The 26,350-nt window shown below is 45.3% G+C and overlaps 1 protein-coding gene across 4 annotated transcripts; it reads right to left on the minus strand.

The window, feature by feature from the left end:
• Positions 1–922: 922 nt before the first annotated feature.
• Positions 923–26,342, minus strand: DDO (D-aspartate oxidase). Of its 4 annotated transcripts, XM_044757298.2 has the most exons (6): positions 26,138–26,274; positions 24,127–24,302; positions 20,022–20,130; positions 16,363–16,539; positions 4,502–4,637; positions 923–1,149 (listed from the first exon to the last, which is right to left on the minus strand). In XM_044757298.2, the coding sequence occupies exons 1-6, from the start codon at positions 26,254–26,256 to the stop codon at positions 1,084–1,086; spliced, it is 783 nt and encodes a 260-aa protein (XP_044613233.2). In that variant the 5' UTR covers positions 26,257–26,274; the 3' UTR covers positions 923–1,083. The 4 variants fall into 4 exon arrangements, with proteins under 4 accessions (XP_044613233.2, XP_014721683.2, XP_014721687.2 ...); XM_014866197.3 differs by lacking the exon at positions 923–1,149 and having other exon boundaries at positions 1,178–4,637; positions 26,138–26,342; XM_014866201.3 differs by lacking the exons at positions 923–1,149; positions 26,138–26,274 and adding an exon at positions 25,077–25,811 and having other exon boundaries at positions 1,178–4,637.
• Between the last annotated feature and the right edge of the window lie 8 nt (positions 26,343–26,350).

The raw sequence follows: 26,350 nt of genomic DNA on the forward strand, positions 1-26,350 counted from the left end.
ATTATAATGCAAGGGAAACAGGCTCTGAGTGGTGGAATTGTGGGTAACGTGGCTGCAGGCCAGGTTGACAGGTGCCCTGACCAGATGGGAGTCAATCGTTCTGCTAATAATTGAAGAAACATTGGTTACATTCTTTTCAGGTATCTGGTTAACTCATTCCCTTTGGCTACTTATGGCTTTGATTTATAGGCGGCAAAGTCACTTAGGATAATAAAGCCCCCAGGCCTGGTGGCAAACTGCTGGGATTTTTCAAGAAGAAAAGGACCACTTAAACATCTCAATCGGCTTTTCCTGAGTGAATGCTATCCGGAGGAAACAGGTTTCAAATTTGTCTCCATCATTTGCATCCTGGAACAGGCTTCCCAGAACTACAGCTCCCAGAAGACACAGGTCCCACCGTCATTTTCTTCCTTTTTTCTAAAAGTTCTTAATGAATTAAGAAAAATTCATTCAAGTATCAATTGGTTTGAATGCATCTCTGCAGTAAAAGGAATGACATAATATATGTCACTTTTTGAAATAGCCTTTCTTTTATCCAGCCGTGTCCTACTGAGCTATGGCCTTTCTGTTTCACTTCTTTTCTTCCTGAGTGAATACAATCCTAAAAGTATACACATAACCTCTGTGTGCTGAAGAAACACCACACCTGCGATGCCAGCACCCTCAAAGCCAACATGTTCATCTGGGTCATGGGTGCAGCCGGTCCAAGCTCAGCCACAAATGTCAGATCCTTGAAAGCAGGGTTTAAGAAAGAAATCAGTTGTTCCCCATGTTCAGAAAAAAATTTTTAAATGGTCTGTAATAGAAAACAGGAGAAAAATAAAGTAGTCCATTCTCAGGCCTTAGCACAGATCACCAAAAACTGCAACTTATATGAGAAGGAAATCTTTGTGGAAATAAAAAAACACCAGCCAAATGAGAAAAGCAAGGGCTATTTACTTATTCAGAGCTTGCTAATGCAAAGGAGTCAACTGCTGTCACTCCAAGGCAGGCAGAAGAGCAGGAAAGTTTCATAGTCAAAAATGAGAAGACTTCAGGTGTGTCCTGAATGGAGGCTGCAGGCATGGGGATGCTGGAGACAGGCTAACTAGAAGTGGGGTGTCCTGGGCGATTGGTTGGAGGTGCATATTCAGCTTTCTCTAATTGGTCCTTGGTTAAAAACAGAACACAAATTAGGGAAGCTGTCAGTTATTAATCAAGTCCTGGCCATTTTGGACCAATCGTTACAGAAATGTTTGTTTACCCTTCTGGATTGTTTCTAGAGATAGCAGTCTGGCTCTTTGCAAGTCTGACTATAGTGGACTGGTTCCCTGGGCTGATTTTTGTAGCTAAGAGGTTGGTTTCCTGCGCAGGTCAGTGCAGCTTGTGGGTCAGAGTTCTAGTTCTATATACAGCCTGGCCATTGTCCATTTGTATATTCAGTCTCATCTTTCAGACAAAGACAGACTGCTGTCTGTGGGCAGCTGAGCTGCAGCCAGCAAGGTGATCCCTAGCATTTCTAAGAGCCACTTTGGGAGACAGTAATCCCTACCACTTTGCACAGAAGTGCATAAGGACACACCCGTTTGTGTGAGCATATCACTGTTAGCTTGACGCCCCAAGATGGCAAGGAAGGAAGGGATGTGATGGAGCCCTACGAGAAGAGGAGTGAAACTGTGCTCCATGACTCCCAGCCCAGCTGTAGGATGGAACCCCACGGGCAGCTCTGAATAAATAGTGATGCTGGTCCCACCCCACCCCTGAAGATTCTAATTTAATAGAGCAGGGTCAGGCATCAGTAGTTTTTCCAAACTTCCCAGGTGATTCTAACAGTGCAACCCAGATTGGCAGCTACTAATGAAAACTCACAAACCTTTGAGAGACGCTAGGAGCAAATATTTAGCAATTAGTGAAAATGAAATCGGGGTATGAAACCATGACCACTTTCTCAAGAAGCCCCTAATCTTTCAGTCTTGGAATGTTGGGCTTTAGAAATATAAAATACAGAGTAAAATTAAACTACAGTAATAGTTCAGATCGTTGCACATAGGCAGCAGTCATGGAGTGTGAGCTTACCTACCAGAAATGAAAATGCTACAGGATCTAAACCCTGGGCATAAGGAACAGATAGGACTCTTAAAATTGCTGTAAAAACCACCAAACTACACTTGTTATGAGCAGCATTCTACATTTTTATTTATTTTTTTCTCTTCCTTTTTTTTCTTTCAAAGATTGGCACCTGAGCTAACAACTGTTGCCAATCTTTTTTTTTTTCTTCTTCTCCCAAAGCCCCCCAGTACATAGTTGTCTATTCCAGTTGTGAGTGCCTCTGGTTGTGCTATATGGGAGCCTCCTCAGCATGGCCTGAGTGGTGCCACGTCCGTGCCCGGGATCCAAACTGGTGAAACCCAGGGTCCCGCAGCAGAGCTCGCAGACTTAACACTCGGCCATGGGGCGGCCCCTCTTCATTTTTACTTTTAACCATTAAAAATTTATTTTTTCTATTTAAAATGCTATTTATTATAATATATTTCTCACGGATTGTGTGTGATGTGTTGGTGTGTGTGTATGTGTGTGTATATTCAGTCTGAGTTTGTACATTTCTCCAACACTTTAAACAGAATTCAGAACTGCATTTGGGGTGTGTAGACTCCAAACCTCAAAAGAATCATAACATACCCCACACACCTGGTATCTACTTTTTGTTTCTTGTCAATTCTAAATTTTCAAATGTATCTGTTTATCTGCATTTGGTACAACACCACCCCCTGGTGGAAATCTATAGAAAAGAACCCACACGATTTCACTCGGGAACTTGAATTCTGTGAGGGATGTTCTCATACACTGGTGTGTGCTCTCTCTCCCTCATTCTCTCTCCCAGTACAATGCTCTCGTCAAACAAAATCATATGCAAAAGCTCAATGAACAAAACAATAAAAACGGAGCTGTGCTGGGGGCTTTCTGTTTCCCACATTCTCATTGCCAACCCCACATCTCTCTCTAGGATGTCCAAAATAGAACTTACTATCATTAAACATAAGTCTCCCCCCAAAAAAGTTAAAATTAAAATCACATCTATTTCTTCCAAGCTTCCCTGCCTCAATGAATAGCGCCCCCTTTACCATCCTCTCAGGCCCAAAGCCCTCCTGAGCCTTCACAATACACGTGAGCAGATCAGAGGCTCCGAGTCAGCCCAAGGCAAGACACCAGGTTAGATTTACTTAATCCAGCAAGTCCTGAACACATTTTATCATGAGACCCGTTCCCCCTCCTCCCCAATACTTTTTAACAACTTGCAGAAAACTCTTTGCTGATATTTCATTGAGAATGATTGTTCCATTTTAATTAGCAAATTAGCTCTTTGGCTGCACGTGCTATTCACTCTTCAAAAATGCTTAGGCAAAGTCACCCATCCAACAAGCCAGCTCTCAATCATTTGCGGTAATGGAAAGTTCGCCCCTTAGGTGATTGACCCCAGACAGCTATTGAGTTGATGCCATGCCTGTAGGCAACTTCATCCCTTTCTCCTACCATCATTACCAGCCGAAGGGAGGAAGAGGTTGCCAGTAGAACTAGCAGGAATCATGCTTTGTCTTCCATTAAATATTTAATAAGCTTGAATTGCATGATCACTGTGTAATTTTATTTAGAGGAATTATAATGTTCACTTGACTACAACCTAAGAGCAACATGGGCAGCTCTGTAACTGACAAGGACTAAGTGTTTTCCATACGTTATCTCCTCCCGTGGATTTATGAGCCAAAAAGTGTCATAATCTCTACAACTTCCAGCATCCATACAAATTAACATAGATCCCGGGACACCAGATCTAAAAGAAATCTTACTTATTTTTAACAAAAATAGAGCTTTATGCTCTATGTCATTAGTGCTAGGACTTAAGTCTAATACTAGATTAGATTAGTATTAGTCCTAAGTCTGCCGATACATATTGCATCATTTTTAATTTTGAAAGCAAAGTCATGTTTAATTAAATTTTCATGCAATGGAAAAGTTATTTGAAGCTGTTCTGGTGCTGAAAGTGTATTTTGATCAATAGTCTGCGGAGCCATTTGCTGTCATTTCATGTCATCTACAGGTTTGACTTGGGGGCGGGGCTCCTGAGGGCTTGGGCACACTCGTTCACCAGCCTGGCAGCCTCCAGAGCAGTACCCCAGTGCATGGAGAAGCCCCCACTCCCGTGGCCATAGTGGTGGACCACAGGCAGCCTCCGGCTGTCCTGGGCCAGGAGCTCTTTCTGCAGCCGGATGCCTGGCCTGGAGGGCCTCAAGCCCACCTTCTCCCTTATGTCGCAGGCTCTGTGGAGGGAGGGCTCCAGAGCACAGCATCGGGAAAAAATATCTCTGCTAATTTCTGCATCTGGGGACAGATTCCAGTCTCCTTTTTGCCTAGTTCCACCCAGGGTTACGTTGGATATACCAGGGTAAATATATGTCAGCCCACTCCCATCTCGGATAAAATGCTTCAACCAGGGAGCCTGAACTTTGAGCACTTGGCCCCTCACGGGGAAAATCGTCGAGTCTCCTGCCAGCTGTCTGCTTCCAAGGCCTGAACAGTTGACCACGATGTCGAAGGACGGGTGAAGCTCCCACAGGTCTTCTATTCGCTGGGGGACCATCAGGCCCCCGCTTCTTTTTACCCTGGAGAGAACGAGAGACCTGAGGTGAGCCTCAGCAGCTTCCTGCTCAACCCCTCACAGGAAGTGATGGACAGGATCACGGAAGCAAGGGGCCCCAGCAGCCAAATTCCAGCCAACGACTGCCCGCATCCTAGGAAACTGGGGATTCCTAAAGATGAACCTAAATAAAAACGTATTGCAAAAATGCAAAACAGAAGAAATTGTATGCCTTGTCCTTCTTATGTTTAGTAGAGTTTCTGTATCATTCTACATGCTAAATAAATACCAAGTTAATCTGGCATTTTAAATACCCAAGCATTTCTTGTTTACGCCATTTATTTAGCAGCTAAATTTACTGCCTGGGAAATTTTGTCTCATGTTGTTAACTCTGGCATGTTCCTTTGTATTAGTCTGGTCTCCCTAACTAGACGGTTGGGACAGAGTTCACACGCCCCCTCGTTACATTGACCACAGGGATGTCAGCACGAGAGGAACACAGAAATATTTGCAGTTGGTGGACTAAATGACTGTTTAGTTGTTAATGACTTTTTTGGACAAAGTATATCAATAACAAAAAGAAATGGCTTATCTAAGTCCTGTATTCTGTTTTTTCAAATTGTGGTAAAATACATATAACATAAAGTTCACCATTCTGACCTTTTTTAGGCGTACAGTTCAATGGCATTAAGTTTAATGCACTCCCATTGCTGTGCAACCACCACTGGCCATCTCCAGAACCTTTTCCATCTTGCAGAACTGAAACTCTGTACCCATTAAACAAGAACTCCCCGGTCGCATGATCTTACTCACAGGTCATTTGTAGAAGATATAATATGGATAAAAGACTATCAGCAACTCTATTCAACACATGCAGGTTGGATGCCCGGAAGTAAGGCAACACTAAGAGGGATCAGAAATGCGTGCGGCACAGTGCCCTTCCTCAAGGACTGACCAAGGAGCTAGGAGGGGGAAGTGTAAACACCCGGCAGAATGAAGCAAGTGCCGAATGAGAGGTGCTGTAGAATCAGAAAGCACGGGTTTACGTCCCAGTTCTGCCTCACATTAGCTTTAAGGTCTTGATCAATTCTCCTCACTTCTCTGACCCTCAGTTTCCTCATCTGTGTCATGGGGGGTGATACCTCCCTTGCCTGACTCAGAGGATGGCTGTGAAGTTCAAATGAAACAATTGGCATGACAGTACTTTGAAAGATATTAAGCATAATAAATTCTAGGGGACTGATATTAATAAATTATAAATTTCTCAAGGGAAGAGACTACATCTTATGCCGCTATGACCCAGCTCAGGCCCGAATACCTAGAGGACTTGACATAAGTGTTGGCCAATACTGACGACAACATGAAATCCTGGTTTGAGTGTATGATGGTTAATTTTATGTGTTGACTTGACTGGGCCATGGGGTGCCCAGATATTTGGTCAAACATTATTCTAGGTATTTCTGTGAAGGTATTTGTGGGTGAGATTAACATTTAAATTGGTAGACTGAGTAAAGCCATCTGCCTCCCTAATGTGGGTGGGCTTCATCCAATCAGTTGAAGACCTGAATAGAACAAAAAGGCTGACCCTCCTCCTGCCAGGCAGTCTTTGAACTGGGACGTCAGGTTTTTCCTGCCTTCAGACTTGAACTAAAACATCAGCTCTTCCTGGGTCTCAAGCCTGCCAGCCCTCGGACCAGAATTACACCATTGGCTCACCTGGGTCTCCAGCTTACTGACTCACCCTGCAAATCCTAGAACTTATCAGCCTCCATAATCATGTGAACTGATTTCTTATAATGAATATATGTGTGTGTATATATATATTTTTTTACATAATATATACACATATATTTTATATATACTATATAGATAGATATTAATATATACATCCTATTGGTTCTGTTTCTCTGGAGAACACTGACAAATACAGCACGACACCACACTGGCACCCTCTCTCTCCAACAGCTACAATTCAGGCCTGTTCCAGGGAGAATCTGGGAAGCGTTGACACCAGAAATGCAAGAAGAGTCCTGTTACCCTATCTGCCCTTGAGAGAGCGGAAGCGGTCATGCCAGCAGCTCTGAGTACCATTTGCCTTCAAGGCCAGATAAAGAGAGGCTTAATGCTGAAAGGCAGCATAAGAAAAGGCAGAAACTTCCAGAGCATAAATAATAGGTGTCTGAGAAAGTGGTAAATGACGGCATGGTTTGACAGTTGATTTTAACTTAGCAAGGAGGAACTCTTTGAAGTGATTCTCATTTTCCACTCCTATTTTTTGACCGGAAAGTTCAACTGAAACTTGCATTAAGATCAGCAGGAGCCTGGCTTTCTTCTGACACTGGTTCTCATTTCTGGAAAATGCTGCAGGTGGATGAGAATGGAAGAGACCCACTGCTGCTCATTGCATCATAGGCCCTGAGTCTAACGGCTCAGTTTGCTATTCTGTAAAGTAACAGCATCGGCTCCTATCACTGGCTTTCCAGCTTCTCCCTCATCTGGCTGAAGGGGAAGCTGCTGGAGGAGACAGGCCCGAGAGGTCTCCACCTTCTCAGTCTCTGCATCCCACCCCCAGCCCTGCTGCCCTGCCTCTGAAGTTTCTCCACCGAGTAAGAACAGTTTGAGACCTCTGGCTTAGATTTCTTTATTATCCAACAAATACTCGCTGAGGGCCTGTACTGTGCCAGCGGTGCTAGGCTAGAAGAACTCAAAGGCTACCCCTTGCTCTAAGATCATAGAACAAGGTGGTGCACGTACTCTTAAACACAAGCTGTTATTTCAAGCAGCAATGCTCCGAATAACAGAACTTAAGTTCTAGGCACTGGTACTTTGTGCAACCTTGCTTGTTATTAAAAAATCCATGGGAGACAGTGTCTCGTTTACCTGAGGTGAGGAAACCAAAGAAAAGAATCTGGCAACATCCATACTTTGGGGCCACCCAGAACCCATAAGCCAATGGACTACTTTCTGGTGTAACTAGAAGTGGTTAAAAGAGAGACAATGAGGCTGGAGCTACTGTCTCGTCTGTTTTCTAAGTAAAATAGTTCATAGACGTTAACAGTATTTCATGCAGAAAATTTTATGGTCAGAAGTTTTCAACTCTCTCAGCAGAATAAACAAGTTGGGAGCTAAAATTATATTTTTAAAATATATAATAATAGATGAGTGTTTTTAAAGATAAGATAACTGTGTAAAGTTATTTTTATTCTAACACTGGCATAGACAGAAGAGTAAATGGGAATTTTGTGGCACTACCGACTAACATATTGCAGTGTGTTTGTAATCTTTAAGATAGTGGACACACAGAAAAGACTTTAAAAAGGAGTTTAGGATGGCTCTCCTCTTGACCAATCATGTGACCTTAGTCAAGTTACTCAGCTCTAAACTTGAATCCTCCATCCACAATTTGGAGATAATAATACTGACTTTATAGGCTCATTGTGAAATAAAATGAGACAACATCTGGAAGAAGTCTAACACAGTGCATAACGCATTGAAGTCGCTCAATGAAGTATTTTTAATAAGAAAAAAATCGAGTTTAGGGATGCGTTACACTACTGTAAAATGCAAGACCCGATGTCTCATATACGAGTATGTGTGCCCTCCACACTCATGTATTACTCACATCGAATTATGTTTTAGAGCCTCTGTGAATGACAGTTGGATTTTAAAAAAATGTTTTCCATTGATCATTATTTGGGCATTATTTTTGTTTTGCTTTTAATGGATTGTGGATCCCATGTGTTGATATTTAAACATTATATTCTGTATTCCAACCATCCTAACTGGAACTCAGAATTATTCTCCTAATTCAGAGAAACAAGGGAATTTACCAGCCCTGGGATTTGAGCAAATTTCTTAAACTCACTGAACTTGTTTCCTCAACTATAACTTAAGGATAAGACTGCTGTGTTCACAGGGTTTTTATGACAATTATGCAAGAATTCAATAAATGCAAATGTCCTTCTTTTCCGCTTCAAGGGCACTCTGCTGGTTTAGCTCCTGATGACAGCCCACCCCTTACCTGGAGACTTCTTAAACTATCATAAAGGATGAGCTCTTGGAAGGCCTGTCAGGCTTGCTGTACTGGGTCCCTCCAAGGCCTTGTATCCCAGGGAGAAACTTACTGAATGTGCCCAGGGACCAGTCATCCTTGCACTGTTGCAATGTGACCACATGGTAATGCCCAGTTGTTATTGTATATCCCCTGGGCAATGTATCAAGATGGCACCAGGTATAGGAGGAGACTGTACCTGGAAGCTGGATATTAAATTGGGTGACCAGCACCTACGAGGTGCTTTTACAACCATATGAGGTAGTTATTCTGGAGGTTTTGGGTGACATGGTTGGGGGTATAAGAACCTTGGTGACTTTCCTCTTGGAGCTTCCTGCAACTGAGTAAGACTTCATCCTGAACAGAGAGAATACCATCACCCTAAACTCCCATGAGGAAATGGGGGACGGGGAGATTCAAGAAGCTGTGCCCATTCAATAGCCCCAGCCCAATGTCATCACCCTAAAAACCTAAGAGGGTGCATTTTCATCAAACCTAAAGTCAGCCCTCTACCGGACCGCATCAGCCTGACCCTTAAACACGAGGATAGCTGTCTTCAGGACCCTTCCTTCAATTCACTGGGAGTTTCAGCAAGGGGGGAAATTGAGCCAACTGTGCCACTGAGAAGAACAAGGGCTCCAATAAGCATTTCTTTAAACACACACACACTCCACCTCCCAGGAGCACAGGGCAGTCCCCTCATCCCCACCCTTCTCCTGGGACTAGAGGCAATTCCTGCACCCCATCTCCTGACCCCTGCCACAGCCCAAGCCATGTGAGAGAGAGCACTAAACAGGGAGGTGGGAGTTCTGGTGTGGAGACCTCACGCGGGGATGGGGGGCACAGGGGAAGGACAGGACCCTGGTGAGAGGGAGGGGCTGTGTGGACAGCAGCACCTGGCAGCAGGGGCTGCAAGAGGGAGGCACGACCTCAGAATGGGAGGGCAGAGCAGGAAGGGGATGCAGCGCAGCAGGAACAGAACGAGGGGCGCAGCAGAGCCAAGATATTGTCCTGGAATCATCGTGCACCTGGAAGGTGCTGGTTGAAGCTTAGACCCTCATTATTTTTGGAACCTACTGAGTAGAAACCAGGGGAAAAATTTTTTTTGTCACTTAAAATTTCTAAGTGCTTTCCGTCTTGCCAAAGGTAGACATTTAACAGTTCCCTTGTTAACATTTTAACAGCTTGTACCTTTATTCTGGGAATGTTACCCAAATGGACCTGTGAGTTATGCAAATATAAAGTAAAAGCTCTCACTTAGGCATCTAAGATGGCTTTGGGGTGAGAAGGAGCATGATTGTGTGTGGGAAGGTCAAGATGCTTCTCTGCAGATCAGATTGCTTTTGGAAAATCTGTGTCTCGGCCAAGGATGGAGGGAGGAGGGGATGGCACAGTGTCCACTCCCAAGCTGGCTCCTTGGACTGGCTGGGGCTTCCTCTGTTAGAGGGCGACGGCCAGAACCTGAGGGGACTGATTCTGAGAGACTCAGAGGCAAGCAGGGCTGGCCGAGGGGGGTGGGGGGGGAGGGTGTTCAGAGCTGGGAAGAGGACATTTCTCCCCATTTCTCCCAACCTCTGCATGGAGCCCAGCTCCTCTCTGACCCCGGGAAGGACCAATGACTGGACACAGGATCTATAGGTTAAAGTTTGGTGGAATGAGGCAAACAGCATTGAGTTTTTGAGTCCCTATGCGAGGATAGCTTGGAAAGGAGAGAAACAGTGAAGAGTTAGGAAGCCATTGCCAAAGTTGTGGAGAAATGCAAGGACAGTCAGAAGAGGATGGTGGGCAAGGACCTAGAGGGGAGGGCTGGATCTGTGAGATATTTTACATAAAGAATTCCTTAAACCTAGTCCTATTGTTATGTATTATTTGCATATTAGACATAGTCAATTAAAAAAAAATTAATCCTTGCTTCAAAACCCAAAGCGTGACTCTTTATTAACAGTAATCAGAAAATTAACTATTTCCAGTCTATTTGTCTGAAGATGAGGGGAAGAAAAGAAGAAAACAAATTTAAAATCTCAGTTGGCAAACAGTACTATACATATAGATCCAGGGGAAAACCCACTATTTCTTCACAGTGACACAATGTAGCTGTACCTAAAATAGCTTATCATAGTTAGAATTTTAAAAATGCATTTTAGGTTTATAAAGCAACTAAATATCTATACATATGGTCTGATTTTGACCTGACAGCCTCATCTCATCCGATGATCCTATTCTTCATTCATTCCTTTGCAAGGCATTTTCTAGTAAAAGAAACTGCATTCTAATTCCCATTTCTCAGAATATCTATCTCTGCCTTGTCCACTCCAGGAACTTGTATTAATGGGTCTAAGCCGTTCGGGCAGGGAGCCGCCTCTGGTCCCTTTGGGGAAGAAGGTATGGATGAGGCCCAGGGTTCCTATGGGCTGGGTGGTCCAGGAGGGGAGCAGCCGTACATCCTTAGTCCAGCAGGTGTGGTTTCAGGAAACAAGTTCACCTCTGCAGCTGCCTTAGGGCAGCTACTGAAGCCCCAGTGGAAGCCCCAAGACTATGGCACCCTGCAGATTCCATCCACTCCCTGCTAACCTTGTTGCCATCATCAGAAAACACAAACACCAGCATCTTCCACCTTCCTGGCTGGTGCCCTCCCACTTCATCCTTGCGTAGCCAGGAGGAAAGAGGAGTGGTCTCGTTAGACTGCGTCTGGGACCATCTTTTGCCCATTGCTCCTCTGGTTAGGGTCTGGGCAGCAGATGCTGGGGGGGGGAGGAAATCCCTAGAGGCCTCGGAAAGGAAGGTGTGTGCCAGACACAGGGGAGCAGGGGTCTGCTGTACACAAGAAGGGACCGTGGCAAGTTGGACAGCGGTAAGGCAGGGACGGCCTGTACTCTTCCTGATGTACAATCTTTATTTCTGACCAACTGCTGAGGGAGCCACAAGAGTTTCTTTCTTAGGCACTACTGTGAGTCAGGCCAAATAGGAGAACAGGAGCTACGGGAGACGGGAGATGGAGGGCTGTCCCAGAGAAAGTAAGAGAGAGGACTTATTAGATGAGCAGGAAGGAAAGTACAGGCAGAGAAGCCCAGTGCGGTCAGTGCTGTGGTCAGGGCTGTGGTCAGCGCGGGGCCTCATCAGGGCCACAGAATAAGGCCTGGCCTCCTGGAAAGAAAGCAATGCTCCTCAGGTATAGGGTCTCCAGCACAGAAACGGGGCCCCCAGCTTCCTGGATGTCATCAAAGGAAGGACATTCCTGGTTCCACTGGGGATGATTTATTTAGGTAGGATGCCTGGCCAAGAGACAGGCTCAGCTGACTTATGGCCTCAATGATTCATTTCCTGGAAGCGGCAAGTAAAAAGCAGCAGAATATGACTCCACTGGCCGAAGAGATAAAACATGATCCTCACGGCTGATGAAACCTCAGGGCGTTTCGTTTGTTTGTTCGTTCTGGGTATTATTGGATATATGGTTTCTGTTTTTGTGTTTGTTTTGAGAGGGAGATGATCCTTTCTGTTCCCTGAAAAATGCTAAAGATCTAGTTCGCGGTTAAAAACATTTTTCTCCTGCTTGGAAGTTGATATTATACTCCAAAGGGTGCAGCTTAGGTTGAAGCCAGGGGGGTGCGGCCTGCTGAGTGAAATGCCCGTTTTTGAGCTGTAACACGGCAGGCTGAACACCCACATCATGTGGAAGGGGCACAGAAGGCCGCAAAACAGACCCTGGTGTGAGGAACAAGCAGAGACCGTGTGGCTTCCCAGCTGGGTTGCCTCGGTGGAGGAGAGTGGGGGGTAGCCCACAGAGTGAGCCCCGGGGGTGCCGCCCCCCACCATGACGCTGCCCTGCCTCCCACCTGGCCTGAAGTCCTCCCCTGAAAGGCTTGCCTTGGGCATAGAGGAGTCCCTACCCTATGAAGCTTCCTGCCAGAGGAAAGGGGACGTGTGGCCCACTTCCTTCTCCACGTTGGCCTTCTGGCCAGATGCCAGGCCCTGAGGGAACGGGGGCACTGAACTCCACAGAAAGGAGGCCCGGCCTGCTGTCCGTGCAGGCCCCACGTTGGGGGTCAGGAGGAAGCATGACATATCAGGGGCACGAGGGGGTGCTGAAAGGTGCGACGGGCAGTTGCTAGGACAAAGGTCTCCTTCTCATGACTTCCCTGGAGTATACCGTGTGCGCAGTCTGCCTGAGGCCCTCACGTCCCAGCCACCCCCATCCTCCACTGTCATGGCAGACGTGTATATCAAACAAATGGACTGGAAAAGGCCACCCCAGGACTCCGTGGGGGACAAGAGCAGTTCCTAGGACCTCTTCTCCCTGACTCTGTCACCTAAAACCAGACAGGAAAGAGCATGCCCCAAGGCACGAACACCAGCTGGCTGGTCATCAGGCCGATGGCATTGCGGTTAGGAAGTGGCTCCCACTGGCACAAAGTACCACTCACTATGGGGTTATTTTAAGTGGAGTAAAATGCTGACAGCAGGCTTCCAAGTAATGAGAAGGTAGTGGGATTTTTTTCCCAGGCCTTCATCCCACAGTTAGAGATTAGGCCTGAAAATGAGGTTATTATGGAAATAAGGAGGACTATTTTCTAGGTGATACTTTAGAAGCAGGCAGAACAAATCATTCAGATAATTTTTGCTTCCATGTGAAAATTGTTGAGGGTGGCCCCAGAGTGAAAACATTCATTCCTAGCCAGAGTGGGAGAGCAGCTGGAACGGCAGGCGGGCCGGGGACTGGGCCTCACTCACTGTCCAGGGTGGGGACTCCCCCTCTCCCCCCCCACCCAGGGAGGGGCTTTCCACTGCTCAGGGAGCCACAGGCAAACTGGAAGTCTCATGAAGACTCCTCAGAGGAGGGGACACGCAAATAGGAGTGAAGCTGGCTTCCTTGCTCCTGCCCCCTGCCACAGTGGCACCCCATCTGTCACCTCTTCAGGTGCCCTGAGCCTCGTGCTCCCTCTCTGCCCCATCAAAACTCCCCGCCTCCCAAGGACTTTATCTGCTATCTGCTGCTTAAAGCAAAATGAAAGCACGTCTCTGTCAATTTAAGTCTTCTGTCTAGACTTTATATCCAGTGCTTCAGTGATTACCCACAGGCTCAAGACTCTTACTAGCATTTAGAACTTACCCTGGCTAATCTGAGTTGTACCTTTCTTCCACTGGGCCACCTGAAGGACCCAGCTCTGGCCCTTCTCCAGGCATGCATGAGAAATGGACGTGTGGGGCTGACGGATGTGCTCAGCCACAGCCCTGTCCCTTCACTTCCAGTCTGTGGGAGAGGGATATAAAGGACCTTACTGGGGCAATTGGCAAAATGTAGATAAGGACCACAGATTATAGTATCAATATAAATATCTGGATTCTTACCATAGCACTGTGTTTATGTAAAAGAATACCCTTGTTTCTAGGAAATGCATATGGCAATATTTAGGAATAAATAGGGGTATAAATGGGGCATGATGTCTCCAACTTACTCTTAAAAGGTTCTGGAAACAAATGTATAAAGAAGAGAGAGAGAGTAAATGACAAAGAAAATCTTAGGAATCTGGATGAAGGGTTTACAAGAGCTCATCCATTTCCTTTACTTGTTGTCCATTACCAACCCTGACCATGCCCTGGCCATCCGCACACAGAGAAGCCCTTGGCCAGCCCTTGACAGTCTCTGTGATGGGGACAAACATTCTGCAGCGTTCTCCCTCACCCACCTCTTCCTGAACTGCCAGAGACCACAGGACTCCAGCCGGTTTTCTACAGACTTTCCTGAATGTTGAGACAAAAGTCCAAGATACAATAGAAGCATACAATAGAACTGAGGGTAATAATGAACCTTCAGCCAAAGAAACTTAAAATGCCAAACATAATAAAACTCTCTAATGACACCTTATTTTTTATACTCAACATTTTGTACATGTTCTTCCATTTTGGTTTTTTATCATAGTCAAAAAAATTATGCACCATGTTGACAGTAAAGCTCTGCCACTTTTGGCATACCTAATAATTTCCCCTTATCTGAATTTAATAAAAAAATATGATACCTCAACTTCAAATCACTAGCATTAGCACTTGCAATTTTCTATTTCCAGTCATTTTTATAACATAAGGACAAAAATGAATACTCCATGTCATTGGCACCCAGAAAAGATGATGCTGCTGCTGAAGCTTGAATGTTGGCTGTTGAGCAACTCCATCATGTGATGGCTCAGAACGTTCACCTATCAGCTGATGCATGCAGGTTCAAATCTGGCATACAAACAGTGGATTATGGACCAGTGAACAAGGCACAAAAGTGTAGGTTTTATGAAACTGGAACTTATAAAAGTAAAATGTCCCATATAAACTGCCAAGACGTAAAAGTGAGAAGAGCACTGACAAAGCTACAAAAACATATTATGATGCCCCTGACATGAGCCTAACAGACTTAGGCTCCCTCCTCTGTGCCCCCATTCCACCCTCAAAACCTGTACTAAACCCTCACTATATGTATTACTGTAATTGTTCATTAACATATATAAACACACACACATATATACACACACACCATCACCCCCAGGAGACTAGGACTTCCTTAAGAACAGTGATGATATTTTATCCTTTTTTGACCAGCTTCTAGCACAGTGCCAGGTATATTTAGGTTTTCAACTAAGAATTGTGGAATTAATGAATTATGTGAATGAATTTTCCTATAGCCCACATCTGGGACCAGATCATTGTTGCCACTGCTTACCTCATGTCACTTTTCCGACATTTACACAATAGTTCTCATTGGTCCTATTCATCTACCAAATATACAGATTTTGGGATTGGAAGTGCCAATGTTTTACAACTTTCAACACGTATGCAATTTTCAGACTAAACTGAAGAGAGATTTATTGATGTATCTCAAATAAAAATGCTCTTGAGGGGGCCGGCCAGCCCTGTGACATAGTGGTTAAGTTCAGTGCCTTCAGCTTTGGCAGCTTTGGTTTGTGAGCTCAGATCCTGAGTGAAGACCTAGACCACACAACAAGCCATGCTGTGGCAGCAACCCATGTACAAAATGGAGGAAGATTGGCACAGATGTTAGCTCAGGGCTAATCTTCCTCAGCAAAAAATAAAATAAAATAAATGCTCTTGATATGTTTCCTAACTAACTGGAAACAGGAAACAGGAAGTCCTGAAAACCAAGCCAAAATGCAAGGTCAAGGCATTTTGGGCTGAACTTGGTCAGGAAGTAAATATCTAACTTAAATAAGCTCTCAGTTTTAGAGGTCTTCTTTGTAATAAAGAAAATAATGAAGCTATATTCTTTGTCACTAATGAGAAAAAAATTCAAAAATAATTTATAATAAGCCTAAGATTCTCTCATCTAAAGAACTAAAGTAAATCATACGATTTTACAGCCAGAAGTGTATTAAACTTCTCCATTTTACGGTGGAAGAAACTAAGATAGTGTTTCAATAAGTGAGCTTTACTGGGGGGAAGGAGACCAAATGGTGCATCAAGGTGCCCACTAGAAGTAGCAGATGGAAGTGTTACTAGTGTGGTGTGACTCACTCCTTGTGACACAAACACTGTCTTAAGATTGTGTGACAAAGTCCTAGACATTTGTGAGCAACAAGATGCAATGCAAAAGAGCTCCAAGGGACCACAGAGAATTTTCAGCATGTATTTTCTGAACAGCTATGAAGTTATTTACGGCTATGACAGACAAAGGAAATAGCAAAGAGGCATTTCAACTGACCTTTTCTCCAACCATGGGAGGTAGACAGGGCCTTCACATTTCAGGGTTGTGAAAGCCTGACCAAACACATGTTGGGGGAATTTCTTCAGCTCAGCCTCGGTCATCTTTCGAAATCCCAGAACCACATCAGCCCAGAATGGCACTTCTTCAGTAGGCATGCTCCTAAATATCTGCCAACTCAAACAGATTAAGTGGAAAATTTTCCTGAAATTTTGTGAAATAGCACATTTCTAGTGAGCCCCGTGTGACATTCTCTAGGAATTTAAAAATCATATTCCTATATACATAAAGAGAAAGATCTATTCTTCCATTCTCTTAGGTTCATATAACTCAGTAGCTAAATTTAAAATATTCATGATTGGGGCAAATAAGACATTTCAAAAGTAGTGCGTCTCTTAAAGATTGAATTTAATTCTCTTTTTCTGAAAAGCTCTTGCTCAGATTTTCTGTATTTACCTATGACTGAATGTTTGAGGAAAAGTTTTTCTGTTTTGCATAGTGCTTTACATAAATTGTAAGCAAATTGTCAAAAGTTTAAAGGTTGGATTCAGTTCTGAACAAAATATCTAAATGGAACGAGCAATGGTGGGTGTACAGGAAGCAAGGGGGCAAATTAGGAGTTAAGTTGTAGGTCATCACTTCTAGCTCTCAATAAGAGAAGCCAAGAGCTTTCAGGGGGAGCCCTGTTATCATTACGTCACCAGCGTGGTAGGGGGTTGATGAGGCTGGAATAATATTGGTTGTTAACAAGAAGCCTGTAATAGTGCTACCAATAGCTGCTAGGCATATCTGGATTTATGAATATTGGGTTGTTTTCATCAATAGGAATAAATGTTGTAAATCATGGCTGCTCTAAAAAAGGAAAATCGTTCAACTGCTGTACATGGTTGCTAATGATGTGGTCAATAATGTACCAGAATTTATATCTCTAAATAATTCATTCAAAGCAGTCCCTGTGGAAGGTATAAATCTTGTTTGCTGCAAGGCTGTACACTGGGCCCTCTTGCTGTCTCATTCTGCACGCTCCCCTGGGCTAGATGGCCCTCTCCCTGCACCACCATCACAGGTCTAACACTCAGAAGGCTACGTCTCCAGCCCTCTCCTCTCTCCTGAGCTCCACCGCCAGATCCAGACCCACGTCGCCTACTCCCCACTGGATAAGTCTGCCACCACGTCTCGTACATTAGCCTCTCACACACTCTTCCCCTACCCCTTTCCCCAGTCTTATCCAACTTGGAAAACAGCACCCAATCCACCATGTGCTAACACCAGAAACTCGAGAATCATGCTCAACACCCTCCTCTCTCATCCCCTACATGCCATCAACTATTGAGTCCCGTCAAATCTCTTAAGCATTTCTCAAATCCATCTACTCTCTGTCCCCAGCTATCAACAACTAATCCATCCCATCATCATCTCTCTTTCCACAAATCTGTTCTCCACACCACAAACAGAATACTTTTGAAATGCAAATATGATCAGTTACTTCACTGTGTAAAATCTCTCAATGGCTCCCCATTACCCTGGAGTTCTTTAGTCCTTCTACACACCTCAGTCACTCTAGACACAGGTCTATGCGTGTGCTATTCTCCCGAGCTGGAATGCTGCCTCCTCTGTCCCTGACCCTGTCTCTGCCACCTTCATCTCTACAACATCACCAGACTAACCTACACTCATTTGGATGGTCTCCATTGAAACATCACTTTTTTCCTGGGGGCTTCTCACAACTTCCCAGAGCAAATTTATTCTCCAGTACATGCTTCCAGAGCACCCTGTACTCTTCCCTTGGTAATCTGTGTCTCATTTGTAACTCATTGGATATAGGACATTCCCTACAGACTATAAGCTGCATGAGGGCAGGACTATGTCTGCCTTTATTAAAAGTTCACTCAACACATATTTATTGAGCATCTACCATATGCCAAGCAGCATGAACTACATCGGTCATTTCTATATCCCTAATACCTAGGAGAGTACTGATACTGGTGAATGCTGATTAAATTGTTTGAAGCAATGAATAGATAAATAATGCTATATACTTACACCAAAGAGGCACAGAACATTTGTGCCCTTGTCTTCACTTGACTGATTCAAATCCTTTTTGGAAGCAAGTGCGATAAAAATCATTCACGTGAGGGAGATAAATAACTCTCTTTTAGAAAAGCTTAAAGTATACTCTTTTTAATACCCTCAAGGGTGGCAAAGTCTTACTATTGGAAGTACATTTGCATTTTGGATACAGAAGTTTCTGAAAATTACTTAGAGTCAACATTTGTGAATTACACCAGGTCACATTGGTTTTGGACAAAAAAGTGTGACCATAAATCAATGAGAACAATTTTTCCATGTGGCTCATCAACTAACTCTGGAGACAGTTATAATATCAATCCATCTTCAGAAGGCACAGAAGCAAAAGTTGCTACTTTGGGTAGAGACTGTAGGAAATTAGTGATGTCAACATCATTTGGTGTTTGTGATGGTGAGGGAGGGCAAGAAGAGGAAAAGGGTAGAAATCTGCCTGATGCAGGTGTGTTCACAGCAGGAAATGACAGTAGATCAGGCTTGATCTCAGAAGAGAAGAGGGGAGGGTCTGGCCCCGTGGCTGAGTGGTTAAAGTTCCCCATGCTTCGCTTCAGCAGCGTGGGTTTGGATCCCGGGCACTGATCTGCTTCACTCATCAGCCATGCTGTGGCGGCATCCCACACACAACATAGAGGAAGAGTGGCACAGATGTTAGCTCAGGGCTGATCTTCCTCAAGCGGAAAAAAGAGAAGGATTGGCAACAGATGTTAGCTCAGGGCGAATATTCCTCACAAAAAAAAAAAAAAAAAAAAGAGGAGAGAGGAGAGTTTTTTAAAACAGGAGAAAAGATGCAGTGGTTTTGCGAACTTAATAAAAGGCAGACATCCCGCCACTCTTCGGACAAGACCGTGTTATCACACAGTTTAACACAGATGCCATATGTGTTACGCCATAAATTAAAGACAGAAATTAGAAGTGACAGAATGGTTACTGATCTCTGTTTAAGAAGATATAGAAAGGTATGGTCCTATTTTAAGTGCTAGTTATGTTAAACAGCACATAAATAGGATTTATTTTTTAAAATCTTTCACTTAATTATGCATGTCTCCTGAAATCAGATCTTAAAAATCAAATATAAGTGTGCTAACCATTTCAGAAATACTTTTTCCTAAAAGGCACTTCAAAGGGCAACTTTAGTGACCTGCAAATTTACTTTTTGGAACATCTCATGCTCCAGGGACACCAAATAAATAAGATGTCCCTATCCTGGATATCTGTACCCATTCCAATATCACACTTGTTTGCTTTTTCCATCAGCCACATCATCTCACAGAATCCAAGCTTAGTATTTTCCTGCTATATGTTCTTCTAGCCATATTTGCAAATCACTGCGTAATCCCTGAGGAAACTCAAAATAGTACTTGTGATGAGAAACTGTAAAGGTTGTTTATTGTTAAAAAGTCTAATACTAAAACTTGTTTTTCTTGAGTTCTTTGGTCTAACACCAAAATGTTCTAAATCCTCCCACATCTAATTCAACACTCGGCTCACAGCACATACGCAATATTTTATGCTGAACTCTAAAGTCTGTTAAGATCATTCTAAATTCTAAAATAACGTCAGATTTCCTCTCTTACCCAGACACCAGATAAACACCAGCATCTCCAGCTTCTGCAGAACTGGCAATTGCAAATAGGTGGTCAAAGGTCTCTCTAAACCACTGCTTCTGCTTGTGAACTGGTGTGTCTGTAATCACGGAGAAAAGCAAAGCACAACAGAAAGGAAAACGATGATAATGACTATGCTTCACACAAGCTCCTTCCTAGAAAACGGGAAAAAATTAAGAGGCAGGGAGGATCATTCAGATAAAGTACCACATTGTGGTAGAGGATCTGTCAGCGACCAGAGTTTTGGATGTTGACACATGCTTTGGGCGTCCGTTCATATAACGATTAATTGACAGAGGGGAAATTGATGACTCGGGGCAAAATCTGACACGGGAGCCAGCTGGAAAGTGGTCTTTGGTACAAGGTGCATTCCAGAGATCCTCAAAGTGTCCATAACCAATCTGAGCAGAAGTTAGTTCACGGCTGAGGCATCCAGCCAGCCATACAGTTGAGACAATAGGAGAAAGATCCCCAGGCCTCTTTCCTGAGGGCTAAAGATGTGGTGGGTGACAAGGGGAGATTGGTGGGGCCCAGTCAACCAGGACAGAGAACAGACTGCACATCGATGGGAAGCCCAGGTTGCTAGCCCTTCTGAGACAAGGAAACAAGGCCGGCATTGCGGAGCTGAGATCCTCGGGAAGGGCTCCCCACAGCCCCATCCAAGGCTGCCATTACTGCCATCCCTCTCCACTCCAGGAAGCATTGACCAGCTTAGAGTAGCATTCCCAGGGTCACCAGAGGCGTGCAGGGACCATACCAGGCACCACCTCTCTGTCAGAGTCCTGTGGACCAAGGCTCCCTATCCCCCAGGCATCCCTGCCAGAGCATAAGAGACTGGACCCAGACACAGCTTCTGGAAGAGCGCCAGGCCTGCAAGGGAAGCCATGAGGGTCAGGGTTCAAGACGAAAAATAATAGTGTCCAGTGTAGACACAGAGAGCAAGCATAACACACAGGCACAGACAAATCCACCTGTGGGGGAAGTATCTGGACACCTGATCCCTGAGGAAGGGTCATGAGGGAGAGCCTGGAATCAGGCCAGGGACTGGGGAACAGTAATCCTGAGGGGCTGCTACGGGAGGAGCCACAGAGGAGATGAAGGAACTGAGGCCGAGAGGATGCTGGTTCAGCTCTGCTTGGAGAGATGTCCCTGGAGTCCACAGCAGAGATGAAAAGGTCCCTGGAGATGTCCTGCTCCCCAGACAAAGCCCCCAGGTCAATGAGGGCGTTCCAGTGGCAGGGTTTTAAAACAATTCACTTGCTAAAGAGCCAATAAATATGTTTTTTGATAGTGGATCTGTGCTGTCATCGCTAAACGTGTGCCCATGTGAACTCAACACTATATTCCAAAATTGCAGACTGGGGGCCACTGGTTTAGAAATAAGGAAGAAATAAATAATAAGCTGCAAAGAGAACTAAATTAGATCTCATAAGGATTAAACCTCAATAATCTAGGCCAGTGTATGGGGCTGTATTGAAAGGCATCCCCTGGTTCCCATCACAAACCTTAAAAATAAAATAGTGGCTGTGACTTGTATGCTGCAGAAGTCATCCCCCCAAAACAGACAATTCCAATTCAACAGTGGGTAGAGGAAGCCTCATGACCTAATTCATGTTGAAGTGCTGGTAAAAGAAAACCGTAGCTGGAGTAGCAGTCATAACAATAGCAAATGCTGATATAGCATTTCCTGTGTCCCAGGCATGGTTCTAAACGCCTTAAACGTAGTAGCTTATTTAATCCTCACAACAACCCTATAGGATGGGTATGGTCCCCATGTGGTATGGACATTTATGATCACAGAACGTATTTACCACTGGGGCTGGTCTGAAAGAAGCCCAAAGAGAGGACCAGAGTCCTTATCTAGAAGCATCAGAGAAAAAGACCCGGATCCAAGGGCCCCAACCACCTGGGCAAAGGGTGAGCTCGGGCCTCAATGGCCTGGATGAGCCTGCGTCTTTGAAGATGATTCCATGACTATCAGCCAGCCCTCTGATAGCCTCACATGGGCCTGGTGCAAACGAAGGGGATCCTGGAAAGTGGACACAAGAACTCGGGTCACAAGAAAGGCTCCCGGTGTGAACTAGCATTCTGAAAAACACACTAGGCTCCTGCGCTTGTTCCTTGCGAAGCAGCTCCCAGGAGGTACTCCACATCACGGGTGCTGCTAAAGCCAGGTTCCTGGACCTGCAACAAGGCCACTGCCCTTCCCACCCTGGCAAAAGATGGGTTTATTCTCGGTTAGGTAAAACAAGGGGTCTCTGGACTAGGAAACGCCAAGCACAGGTGAAGGCAGGGATACCATACTGAAAACAGGAGAGCTAGGAAACCCATGTTAAGATGCAGCCCTCTTCTCCCCTCACCTTCTAGACTGCTGCCAGCCAGGCCTTCACCCTCCCCAGCCAGGAGATTACAAGCCTCTCCTCTGGGGAACAGGACCTGCCCAAGAAGAAGGACTTAAACATAATGACATCAGAGGTTCTCCAACTAAGCAGCCCCGCCATCTACTCCAATGAGGCTCACGACAACAAACCCCAGGCAAGCACTCAGAAATTCCCACCCACTGTTTAGGGTTCTATGCTTAAAAGTCAGCAGACAGGTAAAGATGACCGCATGGCCAAGGAAAACCAGCAAGATGAAAAATGAGAACATCAAGCAAAAAAATTAAAACACTTGGACACAAGAGAAACTATGCAGGGAGAAGAGACTTTTAAAACTATTACTAGTATCTTCAGAAAGGTAAGAAAAGATATTGCAACAACAGAACACAAATAGGATATTATAGCAAAGGAAAATTCAGAGAACAAAAAAGGGCTTTACAATACCAAAAATGCTGTGGTAGAAGGGAGCTGAAATAGTTCAGTTGGGAGAGCATTAGACTGAAAAATGCTATAGTAGAAATAAAAAATTCAGCAACAAGGTAAAAAATAAAATTGAGAAAATCTCCCAGAAAGTAAAATAAGAAGAGAAAGAGATAAAAATAGGAGGCCAGGGGAAGCTAAGAGAACTGAAGGACCTATCCAGGAGGCCCAGCATAAAAGGAATTCCAGAGAGAGAGACAGGTATCAGGAAGGAGAAGTCAACAGCTGAGTAACTCAAAAATGGCTTCTTGAATGGAAGAACGTGAGTTTCCAGATTAAACGGACAGGGCCATTTTCACAGACTAGATTCCTGTTCTTTGTAACTAAATCTTGTAACCATTTGATGGTTTAAACTATGTGCATGTACAACTTTGATTTAAAAAATAAAAACTAAAATGAAAGGAGAAAAAAGAGAGTGGAAATGCGGAGTGGAGACAGTGAGTACAAACCTCATTAGCTGCAAAGTGATTTTGGTTCCTATTTAATGCTCTTTCCCTCCACCTCCCATTTCATGAGAAAAATAGAGACTGCAAAGGATGCGTGGACATGTTTCAAAACATCAATGCATCTTTAAGGCTGAATACATGTTGACCGATTGTTTTTATACTGGCTTGGAAGTTAGGATAATTTTGTTTCCATTACAAGTAGTTTCTGACTTGATGGTCATTGCTGGTATCAGTGGAAGACTCAGTTACCAGTTGTGGTAGTGCTTAGTGCAGTTCACTGAGTACTGGCTGTCCATCTGAGAACCTGATAGAATTGCGCTTCCTGGCCTCCTGCTGGGGGGGGGGGGAGGGGGGCGGAGCACGTGACTAGCACTGGCCAATGAGCTGTCATCAGAAGTGATGAACGTCCTTCCTGCCCAGACGAGACCCCCCGGGAGCTCCCTTCCTCCAGGTACAGGTATTGACGTTCAAGATGGCGGCTGCTCCATCACCTTAGGTCCCTGGGTGACGAGCAGAACCCTTGGTGATGCGCAATCAACATATACTGAGAGCAAGTAATAAACCTTTCCTTTTTTAGCTGCTCAGATTTGAAGGTTGTTTTTGTCCTGCAGCATAACTCAGCCTTTGCTAAGAGATGAACCAATAAGATATTAAAAGGGCACACCACGCTTGCTTACGTGCACATCCAGCTGTCTTTGTCAACAGAATTCCACCAACATCCTTCTATCTAACATCTATGATGTCCAACAGAAGAGCTAAAATCCCTCTCACCTGGATAAGCGTGCGGAATAAGTATTCCGGCTGCCACATCACTCGTCGTATCGGGAGTAAACTTGTCTGCAATGACGGTAACGGAGCATCGTGGGACCAGCGTGGGAATGCACACGGCGGTCGAGAGCCCCATCAAGCCTGCGCCCACAACCGCAATGCGGGCCGTATCCATGCGCCTGTGAGGAGGGAAAGCGTGGGCTGTCAACGTCGCTTTAAGGATTATTCCATCCAGTACAAAGTTTGGTCCAGAGGGTTCTTTCCTTAGGTCCACATCCTCTCAAAAATAAGACCTTTCCTGTCAGCGTTTCTCGTGGGCTAATGAGAGCTTTAAGCTCTCTTTCCATTAAATGTTGGGTTACAGGCAACCAGGACTCGACAGAGTTTTAGACATTGGGGCAAAACTGGCCTGGAGTCACCTTTAGACACAGGACAGGTAAGTAGGTTTGCATTTGTTGGGGGGTGGGGAGGGCGGGCATGTCTGCTCATTCCACTCCTTTCCTGAACCACTTTCCCTGTGGGCACAACCTAGGGAAGGCTGATGAAGAAAGCGAGGCGACAAGAGCGCCAGAGCTGCTGTCTCTGCTCTCAGGAACTTCCTGAGGAGTCGCCACTGAGAGGACACCACCCACGGGCGATTTAGAACTCAGCTCTTACTGTCTACAAGGTTGTTTTTAATTATAACAAGGTGACAGAAAGTTTGAACAGCGGAACCGGGCATCTCCTCTTCTGCTCCTCACTCTCAGCAGAAACCGAGGCTCCCCCCCCCGCCTTTTCCCTGACTGGGTCGCTGCCTTTCCCATCCCCATCCTCCCCCACCTTGGAGATAAGATTCCTTGGTGGATTAATCGGGTGCTGATTCTGTAAACTGGGGAGGGACCCATGGTCTCCTAGCCTCACCTCCCTCATCTAAACCAGGCCAGGTGAAATCTTAATTAGCTCCTCTAGGTTACCCACTGAGGTTGTCTCGTAAAGGGGGCTTCTTTCGAGAGTCCGTGTGGAAACGCAGGCAGCAGACATCCAGGAGCCTGGGCCGGGCATCCGGAGACCGGCACCCAGCGTGGGCACTAGGGGATTGATGGAGACTCAACACCCTCTGCCCCGTGGCTGCTGAGCAGCAGGAGTCCCCCGAGCCCTGGTCCGCTGTCAGCTCCCCTGTCCACGCTTGATTCCCTGCTTGTCTTTCCGGTTCTGTTCTTGCTCTCTGCCTAACTCTCTCCAGGTCTCAGAGTTAAACTCCAGAGACAGAAAATGCAGTTAGTCTACTTGGTCATTGCCATCCCTATTGGACGAAGTTCTAGCACCAGTCCAGTTTATTGGACTAAGCCAGCCTATAAATCTGCCCTTGGCACAGTTGCCCTTCCCTGTCTAATCAGCAATAGCCAGGGCATCAGGTCATGTGGCACAAATCATGGCCGTTTGCAGGTAAAGATTGACCTTTCCTCAGGAGGGGGTGGGGCACTTCCCTCTGCCGTGAGCAGGACAAAGCAGTGGCGTGGGCCCAGCTGTCAGTGCTCTCTTCCTGCTCTGAAGGTCTCTTGCACTACGATACTTAAATTAAAATCCTCCAAGGAGGCTTAATATGTGTAATTTCTATTTCTCAAGCTGTATATGCATTTCCTGGGCCATTAGTTAATCCGATTGCTCCCTAATGGGCGGTCTAGCTGAGAAGGAGCAGGATGCCAGGGCAGAGGGAAGAGAAGAGAAGGGTCCAGGGAAGGGGCAGGGGAGAAGGCAGCCGCCTGTCCCCTAACTGGCTTTACTGTTTCACACTGGCCTCCCCTGCCCAGCGGCTTTCTCAAAATAGCTCTAATAAATTAAGTTGAGAGGGAAAGTAATCCGTGGCTGAGAATGACCAGCTGCCCGGGAGGAGAGAAGTGAGCCAGCAAGGTGGGTACATCTTGGCCCTGTCACCTGTGAACTGCTGTCACCTGATCCCATTAAGGCATACCCCCCAAACTCCCAGAGTATGCACAGAATGACCCCTAAGCCATAAGCAGGAGGATTCAAGTACCTGTCTCTGAAAAAGCAGCCTTGGAACCCACAGAAGGCTCTGGCACCAACACTTGTTTTCCCAGTGAGCAGTTGGTCTCGTGCCCTGAGAGACTGAGGGAAAGCAAAACTGCCTCCCATTGGGGAATTCACTACGGGCATTCCCTCTAATCTGACTCTCCATTGGCCTGTACGCCTGTGTCTTTGTCACTGATTCTCCTGAGAAAGGAGCGAT

Source organism: Equus asinus, chromosome 24, assembly GCF_041296235.1.
Source record: "Equus asinus isolate D_3611 breed Donkey chromosome 24, EquAss-T2T_v2, whole genome shotgun sequence".
Classification (NCBI taxonomy): Eukaryota; Metazoa; Chordata; class Mammalia; order Perissodactyla; family Equidae; genus Equus; species Equus asinus.

Excerpts from the sequence above, each read along its gene's own strand:
- DDO (XM_014866197.3), bottom strand. The coding sequence starts at position 26,277 with ATGCCCGTAGTGAATTCCCCAATGGGAGGCAGTTTTGCTTTCCCTCAG. Across the intron at positions 16,540-20,021 it reads GGTGTTTATCTGGTGTCTGG|TTGGCAGATATTTAGGAGCA; the intron begins GTAAGAGAGGAA and ends AATCTGTTTGAG. Across the intron at positions 4,638-16,362 it reads CTCCCATGGTTGGAGAAAAG|GGTAAAAAGAAGCGGGGGCC; the intron begins GTCAGTTGAAAT and ends CGTTCTCTCCAG.